General features: G+C 44.0%; 1 protein-coding gene across 2 annotated transcripts in view; it reads left to right on the top strand.

The window, feature by feature from the left end:
* Positions 1-18015, top strand: part of wwp2 (WW domain containing E3 ubiquitin protein ligase 2) — a 55024-nt gene extending 37009 nt beyond the window's left edge. Inside the window, exons 11-24 of one of the 2 annotated variants that reach the window (XM_079345284.1) lie at positions 3150-3204; positions 5179-5260; positions 6554-6682; positions 8148-8226; positions 9480-9551; positions 9726-9814; positions 11389-11548; positions 14420-14553; positions 14873-15013; positions 15129-15249; positions 16166-16270; positions 16348-16444; positions 16624-16696; positions 17230-18015. In XM_079345284.1, the coding sequence (XP_079201410.1) occupies positions 3150-3204; positions 5179-5260; positions 6554-6682; positions 8148-8226; positions 9480-9551; positions 9726-9814; positions 11389-11548; positions 14420-14553; positions 14873-15013; positions 15129-15249; positions 16166-16270; positions 16348-16444; positions 16624-16696; positions 17230-17329 (1437 nt within the window). In that variant the 3' untranslated portion in view covers positions 17330-18015. The remainder of the gene's footprint in view (positions 1-3149; positions 3205-5178; positions 5261-6553; positions 6683-8147; positions 8227-9479; positions 9552-9725; positions 9815-11388; positions 11549-14419; positions 14554-14872; positions 15014-15128; positions 15250-16165; positions 16271-16347; positions 16445-16623; positions 16697-17229) is intronic. The other variant, XM_079345285.1, reaches the window with a different exon arrangement.
* The last annotated feature ends 2757 nt before the right edge of the window (positions 18016-20772 follow it).

The following is a 20772-nucleotide window of genomic DNA, read 5'->3' on the forward strand; positions in this document are numbered from 1 at the left end:
ATATGTAACAGATGCAGTGTATAATAACGCGAAAAAAAACTCAAGCTGATTTACAACACTCGTGTGTTGTCAGGACACGGTGTTACAGTAAAACATTCGGGTGTGACGTGAGAAAGATGGAGCCACACGAGCTCTTCCAGAAAGGGGCGTGGTCAGTCACAGCTCATTTGCATTTAAAGCTACAGACACAGAAACAGCCTGTCAAAGGGGCAAATTTAAACCTGAGTATTTAGTGGTGAATCGACTGTTGCAGTTCAAAAAAAAAATAATCAAGAGGGACAGCGGGTAGATGAACGTCTCAGGATATAGAAAAATAAGATTGATTTATTTTAGTATTAGAAACAGTTTGGCTAAACTTACCTGAGTGCACAGACGAGCTGCTTGTTTGACATGTGCTTGTATGAACTCACTGAACTCCAGTTCTTTCTGGATTCTCAGCCACTTTCACACTTGGTGCACGTCGATGTTTCTCCTCGTACATGTGGAGAAGTGTTTTTATTAGCCAAATGCAGTGAAACAGTTTCACATACGAATAGTTTTACTAGATTAATAACAGGTTAGCGTGTCCGACAGAGCACATTGGTTGTAACGTGTTGAATGCGAGCAGCTGAAAAGACCATTGTCACCTGTGCTGCGTGGACTTGAAATACGTTTCTTCTTTTGTTTTTCTGTCCAGATGAAATTCATCGAGCCATTATTTCACACGTTTCTGCCAACATGCTGCTTTTCCCTCTCCTCCTCTCTCCCTCCCTTGTTTTCTCAGTCTCTCTTTCTTTTCCTCCCTCCAGCCTGCTCAGCTCTGTCTGGAGGCTGCCGAGGAGCTGAATGGTCAGAGCCAGGATGAAGTCATCATGTCTTTATATCATTATATTCTCCTTTTACCTTTTTTAGTCACAGAGAACCCTGAAGGGTGGGGCAGCGGTGCATAGATTGGCTGTCGATGGACGTGACACACACACACACACACACACACACACACACACACACACACACACACACACACACCCTTTAACCCTGTTGTGTGCCCACTCTCACTCCACCAGTGGGCCCCATTCGTTTCCATCACCACTTTCTCACAGTTTCCATGACAGCGTCGTTTTAAATGGGCACAGTCACTTTTCTTTTTGGGAAGTGCTGTGTGAAGTGACGTTGGCGTTCGGTGGATAAAGCTCCACTTCATGGCATCTCCATGAAGAAGGATCAATCTTTAAAGATCTGCCAGCGTTCAGTTGTTTCATCAGCACCTTCGTTAATCCAAAGAAGGACAACACGTGCGACCTGTCTTCATGTAAATTTGATGTTTTGGCCGTTTTTCCCTCATTGATGACGTTTTTTTTTTTTTAAATCACGCAGTGGAGGCTAAAGAATGGCTCGGCTTGTTTTTCCATCAGAATTCCTTCAGTGTTTATTGTTCACTAGGTTTTAATCGGCAGCTGAATGAACCACAGCGGCCTCCTCCTCTCCAGAACAAACAGACGCAGTCCTATAACCAGAGAAAACACAAAATTAAGCAGTCGCCGATAAAAATCGGAGCTCGTCTAATGCTCTTCAGCGGACACAGTGGAGTGTACTGTGCTTGGCCTGCGAGTCTTGTTGTGATTTACATCCCTATATATTTGACTTGATGTTTCCAGTTTTTTGGGCGGACAATGAGAGTTCCCCCTGACTGTCGTTTTGGTCCTCAGCTGTTTGTTGTTTTGTGTGTTTTTACAGAGGACGTTCACTCTGCTTAAGTCAAAGTTTGGCATGTACTTGACTATCAAGCATAAGGACATAAATGTTCCTGATGGTTTGAAGGCCCAGCCCACTCCAACATTCACCATGCTGTCATTAGAGCTCTGCTCGGTGGGACAGCTAATGATTTAGAAGTTTGTTTGAGACACACACACACACACACACACACACACACACACACACACACACACACACACACACACACACACACACACACTAACCTGTTTGATGAAGAGCCATCAGTGGCCACTAATTCCTAACAAGCGTCTTTTCAGCTACTTTTCCACTCAAGCTAATATTGTGTGTGTGTGTGTGTTTGTGTGTGTGTGTGTGTGTGTGTAGGTGTAGGTGTGTGTGTAGGTGTGTGTGTGTGTGTGTGTAGGTGTGTGTTCGAGCATAACAACGTACACATGGACTGTTTGCTACAGACAAACTTTCCACATCCCAACACACACACACACACACACACACACACACACACACACACACACACACACTCTTTTTTTGGATGTATGTATATGAGTGCAGGCTGAGTAAACCCCACAGTGGTTTCCAGGCCCAGGGTGAATAAAGGTGCCTTTTGTCAGGCCTGGGGTGGGTTTGGGCGGCCGGAGAGGAGGCGGGGCGGGTGGGGCGGGGGTGTCCAGTCTGGAACAAGCATGAATGTTCCCTCAGTTCCCTCAGACATCGCACTTCCCTGCCTACTTTCACAGCCGGACTAGAAGAGAGCAAGAGAAAAGAGGAGGAGGAGGAGGAGGAGGAGGAGGACCTCGGGGTGGGGTAGAGAGGGGGTGCCAGGGTGGAGGTGGTCGAGGAGGAGGTGGGGTGGGTGTGTGTGTGTGTGAGTGAGAGGAGGTGAGCGGGAAGCCGGCGGGGTGGGGCTTGCGTCCAGCCAGTGAGCTCATTGGAACAGCGATGTTGTTTTATCCTCCTACCGAGCGTGTAGTTTTTGGAAGGCATACGAGCCACCAGCCAGCCTGCTCCCTCAGTCGCCCCTCACCGCTGCAGCAAAGAGGAGCGCCCCCCCCACCCCACCCCCACCCCCTTCTGCCCTCCATACCCATACACACTTCATCCAGCCTGTCTCATTCACGGGTATCATCCTGCGTCCATCAGCCAGGGGGCTCGAGCAAACACCTGACTGACCAAGTTTGCTTTAATTAGTGAGTTTTACTAGCCTTCTTTTTTGGTCTGTGTTCTGGAGGATTTTTTTTTCCTGCAAACTTTGCTGCTGCTGCTGCCTCCGTTTCTTCTGTCGTGTGAGAAATCAAAGTGGACAAGAATTAACCCGGCTGTGCCGTTTGACGAGGACGAAACGCTGAGAGAAGAGAGAGCAGCAGAAAAAAGGTGTCCTAACCGGAAAATTGTCTCTTTTTTTTTTTCTCTCTCTCTCTCTCTCTCTGTTTCTCCCTCAGCCGTCTGGTGCGCCGGTGGAAAATGATCCTCTGGGCTCACTGCCTCCTGGATGGGGTAAGTTTGCCCAAACACACACTCGTTGAATGTCCACTCCACAGGGAGAGATAGTCTGTGTGAATAGTCCCGATGTATGGCTCAGTCTGGAAGTCGTCTCTGCACCTTCTGGATGTGCTCAAGTGGTTTCATCAACGTTCATCCAACAGTAAGATAATGTAGCTGCTCAGGATTTAAACCCTGCTTACTAGATTCTCATGCCTTCAAGTTGAGTTCTTGTGTGCACTCTTTTTTTTTTTTTTTTTTGTCCTGATGTGGAGCATTCGGCAACATCACAAGAATCCTGCTCCTGTGGCTTTTAGCTTCTTGCTCCAGTGCCTTGGGCTCCCCTTGAATTCATTGATTAATGTCTCCATTTAAAAAATCTCGCTCAGATGTCTCTCTGATTCACGTCTGTTGTTTCTATTAATTCCTCACTGTTTGGATTCCACTTTCAAGTCCTATAATTACAGAGGCCACATTGTTACCAGTTGGGGACTCTTTAGAATCCAACATGAGCAGAATGGCGTCTCGCACTTTTATTCATTCATTCACGAAGGAGCGCTTGCTGGCAGATGCCGTCTCTCCAACATTTTTTTTCACAGACTTCATCACACAGCCATGTTCTGTCCAAAAAAAAAAAAAAAAAAACCCTCCCTCTGCCCAGTGATGCTTTTTCAACATGCTGCGGTACCTCAAGACCCAAAAACCGCAATTATATCACTGGCTCACATTCGCTTCTCTGGCGCTCTTTTCTTTTTTTTTCTTTTTTTCATCTGCGGTCACTTCTCTCTCTCTCTCTCTCTCTCTCTCTCTCTTTTTTTTTTTTTTTTTTTTTAAGGCTCAGATTGGACAATGATGGGAAGAAAAAGGGGGGAAAGATGCAGCAGATAAAAAGAGAGAGAGGGTGGTGTATTAAAGCAGCGAGCAGAAGGAGGCGGTGGGGGATCCGACTGGATGGTGAAGTTTTGGGGGGGGGGGTGGATTGAGTCAAGGAGAGAGAGCTGGAGTTTGCAATGTGAGCACTACTGTTTCTGGGCCCTCCACACACTCCTGTTAATGAGAAAAAGATGTCTGAGCGGGAGGAGGATGGGGCACCAGCTAACTCTCTCATGAGACCAGTGACCCGCCGTGCACACACACACACACACACACACACACACACACACACACACACACACACACACACACACACTCGAGAAATTTTACACACTTCTATAAAATCTTATTCGGCGTTTAAGGTTCTTCCAATGAAGCTGTAAACTTTGCCTCATTTCAAAGTCGGATTTAAGAGCCGAGCCCTGTGCCGAGGCCGGACTTTCAAACAACCTGAGCACACACTCAGGTTTACCCTGGTGAGGCATTCAGATCAGGCCACAGTGAAATATCACACACTCTCACTGCTTTTCTATCACGAGGGTGAGATCTTTTTTTTTTTTTTTTTTTTTCAGTCTTGATGCCAACAGAGAGAGAGACTCTCAGTTCGTCTCTGTGATTCCGGATGATTTATCTGGAGTCTGGCCTCTCCTCTCTACGTCTATGAAGGAATGGTGTCATCACGTTTTTTTTTTTTTGTTGTTTTTTTTCTCCTCTACCCCACCGGAGAAAGCTCTGAGTCGAGTTTACAACACTGTGAGCAGCGCGTGCCTCACATGTGACAGACGCGTCACGGCTGAAGATGCTGGTTGAAAACGTGAAAACTTCAAATGTACTTTTATAAGTCAGTTCTTGAAAACGCAGCCTTCAGACTGCTTCGCCACCTCTTTTTATCCCACATTTAAAAGCTCAAGTTCTAATTTGAAAATGTTGCGTAGTCACAGCCCGAGTTTATTTTTCTCTGTTCAGAGAATCAGAATCTGCATCCGTCTTTAAAAAACAAAAAAAACAAAACCCCGAACCGGTTGAAGTAGCCTTTTCATTTTGTGTTCATCCCGAGTGTGTTTGAAAAACGTCCTCTCATCACTCTCCGTCTCTTCTGCTCTTCTGTGTCCACAGAGAAGCGTCAGGACAATGGCAGAGTGTACTTCGTCAACCACAACACACGAACCACACAGTGGGACGATCCTCGGACCCAAGGGTGAGACCATAAACGACAGAAAGCCCTCGCGCTCCAACGTGTGTGTGTGTGTGTGTGTGTGTGTGTGTGTGTGTGTGTGTGTGTGTGCCTGTTTGCATGGCGCTTTGGGTGTCTGCTTGTAGTGAAGAAGGTTTAAATCATCATAGAAGGGTGAAAGGAGGCGTTCATCTACAGTATAATTTAGGAGTTTTCCACTGATCATTGACGTCCTGAGATATCATCCGAATCAAAAAGACGAAAAAGAAAACCCAAACCACTCTTAAGGGGCAATGCAGCAGAATCAGTGAAATGTCGTAGTGACCGCTCCAGGCTTCCTATTCTCGCCTCTGTTCTTAATGACTCGATGATGAATTTAAAAATTGTTCTTCCTGCTTTTCATTTGATCATTTTTTTTCTTGAATCCCTTTTTCTTTGACATCGTAAAGCCTTTTGTTCAGCTCTTCCAGTAATCTTTCCTCTCACCTCATTCATCCTGATTGAACCTCTCAACTGTTAGACGTCACACATACGGACCAGCTCGCGCTCTTTACGCCACCGTGAGGGTGAGCTGGACCCGGGAGATGGATGAGAGAAGCGATCTTTGACAGTTCTCAAATGCTTGTTTTCTTCCAACACTTATTGTTGCTGAGAAGATTTCCTGACTCCCCCAGACTCTCGTGATCGGTCTACCAAAAGATTAAAAAAAAAAAAAAAAAAGGATTTCTAAGCGATTTCCAAACATAAAGGGAACGGAGTCGGAAAAAATCCAAAAGCTCTGCATTTGTTTGATTTCTGATCACGTTCAGAAAACAAAACCGCTGGTTTTTAATCTGGTGACGAAAATGAAGTTGAAACGTTTAAAGATTGTTAAAAAAAAAATTGTTGGTAACGAGGAGGAGATGGAAGAATTGAGTGCTTTCAGGAGAGTCTCAGAGAATGTTGGAAGTTCCTTCTGAACAGCAGAAAGTGTCGTTAAATGAGCCTCTGGGTTTGTCAAAGATAATGTGTCCGCTCTTTAAGCAGACACTACTGATTTGACTAGAGCATGATCAGAACTCCTGCTGCTGGGATGGACTCATTTCTGGCCCAATCCAAATGTTCCTTACGCTCATAATAACTTCAGTAATGAAGTCCCTCTTGACCCCCCCTCCCTCCCTCTCTGAATGATTCCAGTCTGAGGAGTTGAAACGCCATGATTGTGAGGCTTTGCTTTCGAGTCCTGGGCTGTTAGATCGGGAGGTTGGCAGGGGAGGTGTGTCAGTTTCACCCTCCCTCCGGCTGGCACCGTGCTCACTGCCCCTCTCCCTGTTGCAGGATGATCAAGGAGCACCCCCTGCCACCGGGCTGGGAGATGAAGTACACCGCTGAGGGAGTCCGATATTTTGTGGACCACAACTCGCGCACCACCACCTTTAAAGACCCCCGCCCCGGGTTTGAGTCAGGGTAAATATTCTCTCAGCCCTTCCTCCCAAACTTGCTTCTTCAATCAATGAAATAAAGCGTATGTCAAATGCTGAGGCAGTGATTTTTAAGAGGAGGTGATCCCCATCAGACTCAGGGGAAAGAAATCTCCAGAGAGGACCAAAGTGACTCGCTACTGCTCGCTCTGATATTCCTGCACTGCAAACACTCATTTAAACACTTCTGCTGTTTTGTAAAAGAGAATGAAAGAAGTCGAACCTTTATCTCGAGTTCATCTTCATCTTCCTTTATTTCGACATCACTATAAAGACCATTTTTTTGAAACATACTTTCATCACTTTGCCTTTTTGAAAGAGAGCTGCCACCAACCATCGTTTGAAGTGTTGCACACTTGATTCATCGATATCATTCGTATAGATGTATTGTCAATAAACATATAGATATAACATGTTTCAACAGGTGTGTTAGTGTTAGGAGGAAGCCCGAGATGCTGTCCTGAATCGTCTTCTTTATGCACAACGATAAAAAAAAGCTCAGACGCTCCTCCTGCTGTCAGTGACTGACTTCACAGCTGCCAGCTTGTAATCCAACAACTCCAGGATGCAGCTCATTCAGACACATAGAGACAAAGTCATTTTTATCACCTCAATTTGTCTATGCCAGCACACACACACACACAGACACAGACACAGCCTGTGGATGTTTGCTTTGCCCTGAAGCAGTCTCAAATCTCACCACAGAAGTCAGACAGATCCTCTGCAGACTGCACAGGCTTCTTTTGCCGCTGCTGTTTGTGCCTCTTTGTGCTTGTGTGTGTGTGTGTGTGTGTGTGTGTGTGTGTGTGTGTGTGTGTGTATGATGCATTTTATGCAGATATCTGAACATGTCTTTAGGCCGATGTTCATGGAGGGCATCAGAGAGACACTCCATTGTTCTTACTCTAAATCCTGCAAGAGTGTGTGTGTGTCCGTGTGTGTGTGTCCGTGTGTGTGTGTCCGTGTCCATGGCCAGCACTCTGCCGCTGTGGTCTCCATTTTCTTACCCCGACCGAGATGTTCACTGGCAGCTTGGCGAGCTCAAACCCAACACATTACAGGCCTCCTCATTTTCCCTCTCTCCTTCCTTCCTCCCATTATCTCTTTCTTTTTCTCAGCCTCTCCAGTGCTGACAAAGCACATAACTCGTGTGTGTGTGTGTGTGTGTGCGCGTGTGTGTGTGTGTGTGTGCGCATGAAGCAGAGCTTAAACTAACACAGCTGCAGGCTGGGACTCACCTCAGTCTCTCCGAGCCGAACACACTGAGTCGTTGTGAAGAACAGAAAGGCTCATGATGATTTTTAAAGCTCACTTTGAGCCCACACATCAGTTGTTGTTAAAAGAAGACACCAACGCCATCGCTCCGTCTATTCCTTCACTGTTTCTAAAGCATGCACGATCCCTGTGACGTTGATCCGACGCTTTAAGAATGTCTCTTTTGTGGGTTGCAGGTCTCGGCAAGGAGGTTCACCTGGTGCATACGACCGCAGCTTCAGGTGGAAGTACCACCAGTTCCGTTTCCTGTGCCATGTAAGTGTAAAGTCTGGAGCGCGAACAAAACTTCTTTATTTTTTTTTCCAACAAAACTCCTTGTGATCCAAATATTGATTGTGAGTGTTTTAAATATTGAACAAAATCTACTTTTACCCATTTTTTCATGTGCAGTCCTTATTAAGATTAAAGTCTGATTTCTGTTCTTCATCCTCACTTTGAACAGAGATTCACTGTTCAGACTGAGGCTGACTTTGACCTCAGATAAGTCAATAGAAGCACATTCTGATAATGAGACTTTTTATTCCACCTTCAAATAAATCTGGAAACAATGAGATTCACTTATATTCGAGGTCCTGACTAAATGCCCATATAAGGTCGTATCAGTAGGTGAACAAAGGTTAGGTCAGGTTAACAAACGAGTCAGGCGGCGTCCTGAAGCCGATCTTGTGCTACCATCGAGTGTAATCGGTGCAGCAGAGTCACGAACGAGCGATCAGCAGCCCAGAGATACGGCGTCACAGAGTGTCAGGTGGACAACTTGCACCGTCTCAAGGCGGCTGCGTGAAGGCAGACGACAGGAGAGTGTGAGAGCATGTTGGTGAAAACACAGAAACAGCTTCAGACTTCAGAGATGAGCTTCTGTGTTGTCGATGCTACAACACTCAATTTCAAAGAGCTTTATTGGCATGACAGTTAATTGTTAAATATTGCCAAAGCTTCACAAATGTATGAATAATATATAATAACAATAGTTAAAAACAAAAGATCAGAAATATTACTATGGCAACAAAGTAATTATCTATTAACAACTAAGTGATTAACTATCTCTCGCTCTCTCACTTTCTCTCTCTCTCTCTCACTCTCTCTCTCTCCCTCCTTTTCTCTCTCTCTCGCTCTCCCTCCTTCTCTCTCTCTCCCTCCTCTGTCTCTCTCTCTCTCACTCTGTCGCTCTCCCTCTTTCTCTCGCTTTCCCTCCTTCTCTCTCTCTATCCCCCTCTCTCTCTCTTTTTGTCTCTCCCTCTTTCTCTCTCTCTCTCTCTTTTTCTCTCTCTTTCTCACTCTCTCTTTCTCACTCTCTCTCTCTCTCTCTCTTTTTCTCTCTCTCTTTCTCACTCTCTCTCTCTTTCTCACTCTCTCTCTCTTTCTCACTCTCTCTCTCTCTCTCTCTCTCTCTCTCTCTCTCTCTCTCTCTCTATCTCTCTCTCTCTCTCTCTCTCTCTCTCTCTCTCACATTGTGTTGTACTACGTTCTCTTTAATAAATTCAACATTCCTTTCATCTCTTGTCTAGTCCAACGCCTTGCCCAGCCATGTCAAGATCTCTGTGTCCAGGCAGACGCTGTTTGAAGACTCATTCCAGCAGGTCTGTTCTACTGAAAGTCAACAAAAGAACTTTCCGGTCAACAACAATAACAAACACATGATACCACACAGTGTCAAATAAATGTCAAGTGGACGACTGCATGAGTAACAAACTTTCCCTTTAAAAACAAAAGTCAAAGTGCGGTTCCATGATGTGTTTGTGTTTGGTTGTCAGATCATGAATGTGAAGCCCTACGACCTTCGGCGCAGACTCTACATCATCATGAGAGGAGAGGAGGGGCTGGACTACGGCGGGATCGCCAGGTGAGGCCAACAAACGGAACACACTTCCATTTTTTCTCCACACTTTTTTTTTTTTTTTTTTTTTTTTTTACATTTTGTGGGGACTATCTTTTATCCTTCTGTGTGTTTTTTTTTAATTGGTGAAGGAGTAGTGTGTTTCCCATCTTTGTGAAAGTGTTCCTGAATGTATCTGACTGTGAACTGTTGTGTGTGTGTGTGTGTGTGAGGATTTCAATCTCATTGGTTGACAAGCAGACGTCCTGCTGTTGCTCCCTAAATGTTCCTGTATGTGTAGCTCTCTGAAATCACCTCCTCCTCTCCTCACCCCCTATCTTCACCCATCCATCCCCCCCCCTCCCCCCCCCCTCTCCACTGTCCTCTGGATCCTCCTCTCTAAATTTGTGGTTATTTATTTCTGTTGGTGGTGTTCCCATGTTTTCCCATTTATTTTTCTCTTTGGTTTTGCATTGTGTCTCTGTCTCCGGTGTCACGTCAGTGGTTTTACCCTATGGTAGGTGACATCATGCTGTTCTACCACAGGGTAGAACCACGGACGGGATGTTGGGAGGTGTCTGCGTCCGTCCGTCAGTCAGTCCATACATCCCCTCCCATACACCCCATGGGGGAGTGCAGGGGGGGCCTTGGTGGGAGTGCTTGGTTTTGTGCAGCTGCTGCTGGTGGTGGGCCTCATTCTCTCTAACATGCATCCATCCAAAGTCCCTCTGTTTTTCCTTTTGTATTTTCCTTCTGTTGTATTTATCCTGTCATGTTATTCATCATGTCTTCATATTATGTACGTGTCAGAGTTGTGTTTGTTCATGTTCTGTATATTCCTGCTGAAAGACCCTTTCCTAGAAATGATGTCGAATTCGTATTTGGCGAGCGAGCGAGAGAGAGAGAGAGATAGAGACAGGAGCCGCTGGTAGCTCACAGCATCCCGGTCCAGCACAGCTCCTTTAATCCTCTGTGCTGTTTTTACGATCCAGACGAAGGGTTAACAGCAAGAAACAACTGAGTCATTTTCTCAGTATCCACCAGGCAGTAACATGTTCTAACCACGCTGCTAGTTCAATTTTTTTATTTATTATTAAGGATGAATGTTTTGGGTTTTTTTTGTCTCAAACGTATCTGAACATGATCATAAAAAGCGATATGCATCTCTCTTTAAGGAGCTTAGTGTTCCAGCAGCAAACATGACCAGAAACACAACCTGTTCAAACGTTCCTTCAATCCAATGAAGAAGATGAGACAGTGCCCTGTTCTCCTTAGAGAGACGGTTAGCATCATATTCATGAAACTCCAGCCAAGTAAAGCAGGAGGTGACAGTGACGCTCAAATAACCAAACAAACATGTTGTTGATTTCTGTTCTGTCTGTATTTGTTTGTTTTTCTTTCTTTGTTCTGTTTTATCCCACACCGTGTTTTATCTGCTTCGATTGTAACGAAGACGACTGTTGTTGTTGTTGTTGTTGTTGTTGTTGTTGTTGTCATCGTGATCCCCTCGTTGAAACTGATGGAGCGCTCGCATTGACTCCTGCTAATGATGTCACGCTGACGTCCTCCCTCATTCCTCACTCCTGTTGTCTCCGCTGCAGGGAGTGGTTCTTCCTGCTGTCCCACGAGGTGCTCAACCCCATGTACTGTCTGTTCGAATACGCCGGCAAGAACAACTACTGTCTGCAAATCAACCCCGCCTCCTCCATCAACCCCGACCACCTCACGTACTTCCGCTTCATCGGCCGCTTCATCGCCATGGTAAGAGTCCGTTAGGAACAGATGAATCCAAATCCCATCCTCCTGGTGTTGTACTTCATGAGTAGTTACTGTCAGTATTTCTGTATCATAAGAAGTAAACTTCATGTTGAAAAACAAGATTTTTAAGCTCCACTCTTAATATCCAAAAAGTCCAAAACTCGCATTGAGAAAGTGGCGCACATTACCCGAACGGCTGCGAGCTGCACGACTCCCCCAGCTGTGTGCCGGACTTGATGTGATGAGAGCTTGCAAGCATTGAGCTTCTCTGCAGAGAGGAAGACGTGCTGCAGCCTGCTCTGGAATATTTCCATTAAAACTATGGAGCGAAACATCAAACTAGTGAAGAGAGGTACACAATGAGGTGCAATGCTAAACCTTAACTCATTGAGAAAAACTAAAGTGTGGAGCATAAGAGCAGTGAGGTGAGGACTGACCTTTAACAACGTGACCTGAAGTGACCACCCAATCAATCAACTGTTTAAAAGAAAATACATGTGCTGCTGGCTAATTATAGTTAAATGACCGCTGGATCCTTGAAGAGTGAGCAGAGACATGTGTGTCCATGCGTGTGTGTGTGTGTGTGTGTGTGTGTGTGTGTTTACTTCTTTATGAGGTGTGATTTTAAATGTGCGTTTCGTGAAGGCTGAGCCGTGATTGACTTCATGAAGATTTGTTTTGAGGTTCTTTGTCGGACGCTGTGACGGCGTGTTTTCACCGTCAGTCATACTTAATAACACACGATGTGCAGGATGTTCTGTAAGGTCTCTGTGGGACACACTCGAGGAAGCTGTGGGCCCCACAAAAAAAAAAAAAAAAAACCCAACACCCTCCACCCCTCCTTTCAGTCTGCCGCCCCACCCCTCACCCACACCATGACCTCACTGCCGCACCCAGCACGCACACACACACACACACACACACACACACACACACACACACACACACACACACACACACACACACACACACACCCGCCAGCAGCAGCCACCTATATTTAGTCCCAAAATGCACTTTGCTGACAAGACGCTTTTCTCCAACCCTATGGCCATCATTTTCTCTTTCTTTACCGTTCTCTGCTCTCCGTCTACATGTATACCCCTCACTTTCCACTCACACCCTCACTCGGGTCTGTAAATCTTCCTGGCTGTGTGTGTGTGTGTGTGTGTGTGTGTGTGTGTTTCCTGGCTGTGTGACAGACACATGGTCGTTCAGGATACAGTAGTACAGAACAGCCTGTGACTGAGTCAGTCAGTCAGTCAGTGTCTGTGTTGTTCTTGGCTCGTCACTGCTCTGAGCCCTCTGTGGCTTTTTGAACATTCAACTGCTCCATCTGTCTGAGACAGCTCACTCTGTGTGTGAACACACACACACACACACACACATGTTATGACCTGGTGTGAAGCCGGGTGCATGTCTTTGCGTTAAGTGCACACACAGGCTTCAGTCCTCTTCGTGTTTTCTCAGCCATTCATCACGAATAAGTGACTCCTCATATTTTTGACTGCAAGATTAAAAACCAGAGTCATGATGAAGTCGAACACTCGTCTTCTTTTTTTAACGGCAGATTTCATCCAGACAGCCCCACTGGCATGTGACATTTCTTACTTTGTCCTGAGTGTTTCAAGAAATGAAATAAAGACTAACACACACACATCTGTGGCTTGTGTTCGTACCGATCAATCCTAAACCAGTTCATGACGAGTGTTATCTTTACAACGGAGCAGCCAAAAGGCCGTGCTCTTTGGTAGAATGGGATGAGAGGCAGTGACGGATTTCTTCCTTGTATTCCACACTTTGTTTTCGGCTGAGGTGGAGGTCGGAGCACGGCGTGCTTGGATGGTCGCGGGGACGACACACTCGGATGGTGGTGGGTTTGATGAATTGGCGTGGTCCAGTTTTTATGAATTCATCCATCTGATGGTTGGCTGCTCTTTAGAATGACCAAGTGTAGCCTCTCGTCCTGGACTTCATTTAGTTAGATCGATATCAGTTTTACACTTTCACTGGCAATGCATCCATGTTTGGTAATAATGGTCACGGTTTGACTTATGACCAGTTGAACGGCCGACGGTTCTTATTTGAAGAATAAATCTCTTAAATGAGCTCGTTCAGGTCACTGTGGTAGCCACTCTTCTTTCACAGGTAGCCAAAGTGTCGTCTGCTGTACTTTTCATTTCAATCTAAATCAGGCCGTAACGTATTAGGGAACATCGTCACTGGATTTTGAATCTGGTAAAGAGACTGGTCTTCTCCACAGTCTCCCCCTGCTGTTCATCAGAAGTAATGCATGATTGAAGGACCTTCTTCTGTAACAGCTATCTGCCCTCTTTGGCTTACTTTAAGTCTCTCAGGCCACCTTTAATATTCACGTGCTGCATCCTGCTCCTCATAGTTCACCTTTGCGGCTGTACGTGTGAAATGTGCACACACGTGTGTGACATTCTAGTTTAGTCCTTGTAACTTCCTGTGTGTAGGAGCAGGCGTGGAGCTGCCGTGGCTCCGGGAATAAAAGGCCCATTCATGCTTCCTGTCAAGGTGGCTGGCTGCTGAAGCATTTCCAACACGAGAGTGGCCGTGTAACAATCCCCAGTGAATCATCAGCACCGACACAGAGCTGCTGAGGAGAATGTCTGTGCAGTATGTCTGCTGTTAATTTGAACCATGTGTCACTAAAGACCATACAATAACACACACACACACACACACACACACACACACACACACACACACACACACACACACACACAGCCCTCCAAGCTGCCGTCTCATCCGACGCCGTGTTTTTCTGTGTATCTTTCTGGATGTTAGCAGTGAAAACCAGGAGACCAGCTCTCTTCTTGTGGTTTCTAATGTAACCGATCCTCCCTGCAGGCGCTGTACCACGGAAAGTTCATCGACACGGGCTTCACACTGCCGTTCTACAAACGAATGCTGGACAAGAAACCCACGCTGAAAGACCTGGAGTCCATCGACCCAGAGTTTTATAACTCCATCATGTGGGTCAAGTAAGTAACACAGGCGGCTTCACCTCTTCACCGTCGTGCCCTTATTAAGAAAACATAACCACGATATGGAGGTCATAATGAAACCACTCAAGTGTACGTTTAAAAAACGGAAGGAGAGAGGATCGAACCTCTTGTGATGAACACAGAAAATCAACGTTTCAATGATTTCTTATCTCGTAGCCTTAAATGACCGGCACACTGACAGGAAGGCTAAATGAAATACTCCCTGATACACTTTGTGGCTCTGGTTCACTCAGCCTTTCATTTATTGAAAGTCGAGGATTATTTGGGTCCTTCAGTCGTTTTTCTTTGTGTGCAGAGAGAACAACCTGGAGGAGTGTGGCGTGGAGCTGTATTTTGCACAGGACATGGAGATCCTCGGGAAGGTTTCCACCCACCAGCTGAAGGACGACGGCGAGAACGAGCTGGTCACAGAGGAGAACAAGGAAGAGTACATCGGGTACGTGCAAATGGGCAGTGATCTGCACACACACAGATGAAGAAAACAAAATAACTCAGTCAGTGATGGAGAGCATATGAAAAAAAAAACCCAACCCCTCTGTCCGTCCCCGCAGCCTGCTGACAGACTGGAGGTTCACTCGCGGAGTAGAGGAGCAGACCAAAGCCTTCCTGGACGGCTTCAACGAGGTGGTTCCTCTGGAGTGGCTCCGCTACTTTGACGAGAAGGAGCTGGAGGTGAGGAGGGGCCGACACATGTCCTCACATCTGTCATCTTTTTTTGTCTTAATGTTGCTGCTTTGACTCCTCTTCACTTTGATTCAGAACAAGTTTTAATCTGGTTTCTGGTCTCTCTTAATGTAGGGAAATCATTTCAAGCAGTAAAGAAAAAGTTTAGGCTGATCAGTTTGAGGGACTTTGAGAAGCTTTCTTTAGCAGTGAAGCTCTTAAAACAAGCAGAGAAATCCTGGCAGCGTGAGCAGAGAGGAACCTGCAGGCAGGTCCAGCTGTGGTTAGGTTTGTCATTTGCTCCCTGTTCAGATGACATCAATCATACTCTGTAAGTTTCCAATGATGATGATGATGATGATGAAGTGAGAAAGATGAAGAGGACCACACTGGAGCAGGTTTTCTGCTCTCTGATGTTTCTGTGAACCATCATGAATCCCTGCTGAGGACAATGCTGTGCTCTGTTTCGTGATTTCCTCCAGCCTGTCACTCTGAGTGTCAGACCTGCTGCTGTGAAGTAACTCTGGAACTAAACTGTCACTGTGAATGGACATATATTATTTCATTTAAATAATCATCACACACTTTATAATGTAAACGATAACCACCTTATGTTTCCTTCATCATCCTTTTGCACTACTCACCTCTGCACCATTATGGTATTTAGTCTTGTACTTATTAGTCTTTAATTACTTGTTTATATTTGTGTCATTTGTTAACATTTGTACTTTGACGGCTCAGTACTGAAGTTAAATTCCTTGCGTGTTTAACATACCTGGCCAGTAAAGCTGATTCTGATTTAGCCAGCTCCTTCAGAGGCAGTGACTCAAATGATGCATCAGACGGCATTATGGGTCCAAATATAACAAAACGACAACAAAAAGCTGAACCCGTCGATGTTGAAGCAGCATGTCGTGTGTTTCAGCTCATGCTGTGCGGCATGCAGGAGATCGATATGGCAGACTGGCAGAAGAACACCATCTACAGACATTACACCAAGAACAGCAAGCAGATCCACTGGTTCTGGCAGGTAGGGACACACTCTGAACTCACAGGAGGGAGCGACGTGGCAGCATCCAGAGAGTGACGGCTGTTTCCTTCCTGCAGGTGGTGAAGGAGATGGACAACGAGAAGAGAATCCGGCTGCTTCAGTTCGTGACCGGAACGTGCCGGCTGCCCGTCGGAGGCTTCGCTGAACTCATAGGTACACGACAACTACACATCCATCACTGTGCTGTGACGTTTTCCTCTCAAACACATAGTGAAATAAGGGTTTCTCTTCATGCTTAGGATATTTGTTTTCCTTAGACAGCTATGATTAAGAAAAACGATATTTCAACTGCATTTGATGAAAGCTTCATTTTCTTCATCCGACTCCTGCAGGAAGTAACGGTCCCCAGAAGTTCTGCATAGACAAGGTGGGGAAGGAGACTTGGCTTCCAAGAAGCCACACATGGTAAGCTGCAGCCTCGTCCGTTTACATGGAAAAACTCAGTGCTGCACAAAGGTCCGCTTCTTACTTCTTCTCACTTATCCCGTTGACGTTAAAACACGTCTTAGTGTGACTTCAGTCTTGGTGTTGTTCTGTTATCGTACTCAGTGTTCCTACGAACTACAGAGGAATATTTACTGTGAGTTTAGTTCTGGACTGGCTGAACTTGAAGGGAAAAAGGAAAGTTTAAAAACATCTGCGTTCACAGACTGCTTTGTTAAGAGGTGGATAGTCACAGAAATATAAACTGAAGGACCACAAAACATGTAAAGCTGGGTCGTCAGAGTTTATCTGTCAGTATCAAAGCAACATCCAGAAGAACGCAGTGTTCCTCACTCCACTGTTCTGGAGTATCTAACGTCCAGCATGTTGAGGCGTTGGCAGCCTCAGAAGATTCTATAGAGTTACTCGCACAGCCAACAGACCTGCTGACGGCACTCTGGATGCACAGAAGATGGACCAATCATTTCCTGTTTGTCTCTCTCTCTCCCTCACAGCTTCAATCGTCTGGACCTGCCGCCCTACAGAAGCCTGGAACAGCTCCGAGAGAAGCTCTTGTTCGCCATCGAGGAGACGGAGGGATTCGGACAGGAGTGACGCAGAAAATAAATGGAGAAAATTTCCATTCAATGGGATAGTTTTTCTTATTAATATAATTATTTTGCATTTGTTAATCACCGGGCTGATCACCTGTAGCCCATCACCTGAGAAAGTCTGTGAACTGAATCATAGGAGAAAGTTGGAGGACGAGAGTGCTTGCATGTGTGTACACGTACGTGTGTGTGTGCGCGTGTGTGTGTGTTCTTGAATACATTACCGCTAGTGTGTACATGCATATAAATGATGTCTGTGAGATGGAAGGATGGCACATGAAGATAGTTTTATATGATGAGAAGCTCAACCCCCCTCCCCCACACCTTCACCTCCACTCACTGCTTTGAAACGCACCAAAACCAGACGACAGGATAGTTTAAATGTCACAACAGCACAGCTTCCCCTCCAAAGCAGTATAACATATCTACCAGAGAGAGACGTAACTTTTTAACGATTTGAAGTGACTGAGAGAGAGAGAGAGAGAGAGGCAGAGTGTGAGACGACCTTGTGTGTGTGTGTGTGTGTGTGCGCGTGTGTGTGTGTGCTAGAGGCAGGGAGCTGTTATCATGAACCTCTGTGACAGAGGCCAGAGAGATGAGATGTGATTTTATTTTTCATTTTCATGTTACTTGTGAAATTCAGCATTTTTCTCCTGTACATAGATCAAATAAATGAGATTTCAATCCTGAGTTGTTGTGGTTGTCTTTGTCAGTCTTACATGACACATAGTGAAAAATCATCGAAATCGCAATTAGTCAGAAATCGTAACACCTGAATATGACTTACTCTATATTGTATGTTTGGTTACTTTTGCACCCACAACATTAGGATATTAAAGGTCAATAACTTATTTCTCATCTTTACATAAATGTTTGTCAAAGTGACCTTGTATTTATTTGTTTTGCCTGAGACAGACTCGGTTCCTGTTTTTAATGTCTGAAAACATCACAGAGGATCAGGTGGCTGAGTCCACAGATGTACAGGTGGACAATGCTTTAGAAGACGTACAGTAAACTAACTTGATGTTTACATGCAGAACCTGATCTTGTTGGCTCATCAGTTTCAGGAATTGATCACAACTTTAGTTTTTCAATTAGATATCTATTGAAAAAAATCAAATATGTGAGCTTTAATCTGGCTGTGAAACTGGTCTGTCAGTCGACACTTAACAAATATACTAACCCTAACCCCTTGAAAAATTATCAAGATAAACAAACAAAACAAAAAAAATTAATAAACACAAATAACCTTTCATAAACAGAAATATGAATAAATAAATTACTGTGGATATTGACAAAGTTGAGTTTTTAGATTCGGACGTTGAGGGCTGGTGAGTGTCCCTGGGGACAATCACCAAGTATCCATTGCATAATTTAAATTTGAGGAAAGGTCTTAAGCATTTGAAATTAAAACATTGGAGGGTCCCATGTATAAAATTCATTGTGATGATTCTATCATAGAAAATCTTTTCCAATTTAAGGAATAACATCAAGTCGCTCATCTAAGCTGAGGCTTTAGGCGGGTGTCAATTTTGTTTGTCATGAAGAAGTCCTCCCTCTGAGACTAAGATTGCCATTTCAGCACAGAGCTGAATATCTTTGTCAAATGCTTCACATAGAGTTTAACATACAGTGGGCCAGAAGTTGTTCAGCCTTTTACAGGACAAAAATGTGAGTACGGTCTACTTCTTCTGTATGACAACAATCACGTTTTGTCTTCATTAGGATAGATCTTAAATGGTCTGGCCTTACTATAATGACTTTGATGAAGTAGACTAAGCGGGTACAAGAGGTTGACCCATTTAACCGATAATTTGCTCTAACACGTGTTTCATAGCTATATTTGTTATAAGCTCCTCTAGTCTGCTCGTATCTTGTCAAGAGTAACAGTTTTAAATGGCATGATAGTGTTATAAATATAAGTTGTAGTGGTTAAGTTTATCATACTTTATTATAGGATATTACATCATATTAAATATTCGCAGTAAATGTGGTCAAATTGGAACAAAGCTATCACTTGTTAAATATTTGATACAGAACATACATACAAGTAAAGCATGCCATCAATTCAGTGAACAGAGAGTGATTTGTAAGGAAAAATGTTCAACATTTATTCAGTATTTTATTTTTTCTTAACTAGACTTTAATTTAATTTAGATTTAATACAGATAAATATGTTTATAATCTGCGGATTATCTGTAATAACATTTCAAACAAGTGCACATTTTATTTTCACACAGACTATTCTAGAATCAATACTTATTAGAAAAAGAGCCCGAATATTTGGGTTCCTCTGGACCTTTGTGCTCTGTTGAATGTTGTTTTATTTTATTTATTTAGTTTATACGAAATGTCTACAGAAATGACCTACTGTATGTGCGGCTGTGTGAACAAATGTTCCATTATGCAAAGAACTCATTTCTCTCAAAACAGTTTAGGAAAAGTGTGAATTTGCATTTGTTTCCTGGAGGAGAAAAGGACAAATAAATTTGTTGTGAATTCAGGAGCTCAGTCAGTAAAGATTTGAACACTTTTGAACACTGACACGAGTTGATTTAATCAACTACAACAACAACAAAATAAAACAACTTTAATTTCACATGGGGTGGGGCTGCATTTTATATTTTCATTATCATAACATGCTTTGTTGTAAAAGTTTATCTAAGTTAGTTTATGAATGTCAGTCTGCTTTTGTAAAGAGTAGAAATATTCATAACCAAACCAGACTGATACTTTATGTTAGATTACAAAGATTTTTTTTTAGTACAGAAAGGAATGTGTTTCCTAGATTTTTACAAGGCTTTTGACAGTATTGAACACCCATTCCTGTTGAATGCATCACACTTTTTAGGTTTTGGAAATACATTCTGTAATATCAGTAAGATGCTCTATACTGACATATACAGATGTGTCTCCCTGAACACTGGAATAACCCCAAGACTTAAGGTTCTTTGAGGCATAAGTCAGGACTGCCCCTATCTCTCCTAAGCTTTCTATTTTGGCGACTCAACTGTTCTTGTAAAATATGCTCATGAAATACAAGGTATTTCAATCTTCAACAAAGAATTTAGAATAGGTCCATTTGCAGATCTTTTCAAAAGATAAATCAATGGTTGATAAAACTCTCAATACAATTTCAGATTTTTCAAATGTTTCAGGCTTATCTCTTAACATAAATAAATTTGAATTACTCCCCATCCATACACATTCTGATTCTACCTTTGCTTCTACCAAGGAATAACATTAACAAAGAACCTTCTTCGAAGAGAAGACATTATTGTATCCAACCGTATAACAGATATGAGAAAATGTCAAGAACTTTGTGTTTTTGGTAGAGTTATTTTCTCTAAAGCAGAAGGTATCTCTAAGCTTATTTATCCATGCCACTCCCTTTCTATTTCCTCAAATAATGTAAATAATGTAATTCAGTAATTTTTCAGTTCATAT

Source organism: Symphodus melops (assembly GCF_947650265.1).
Source record: "Symphodus melops genome assembly, chromosome: 6".
Taxonomy (NCBI): Eukaryota; Metazoa; Chordata; class Actinopteri; order Labriformes; family Labridae; genus Symphodus; species Symphodus melops.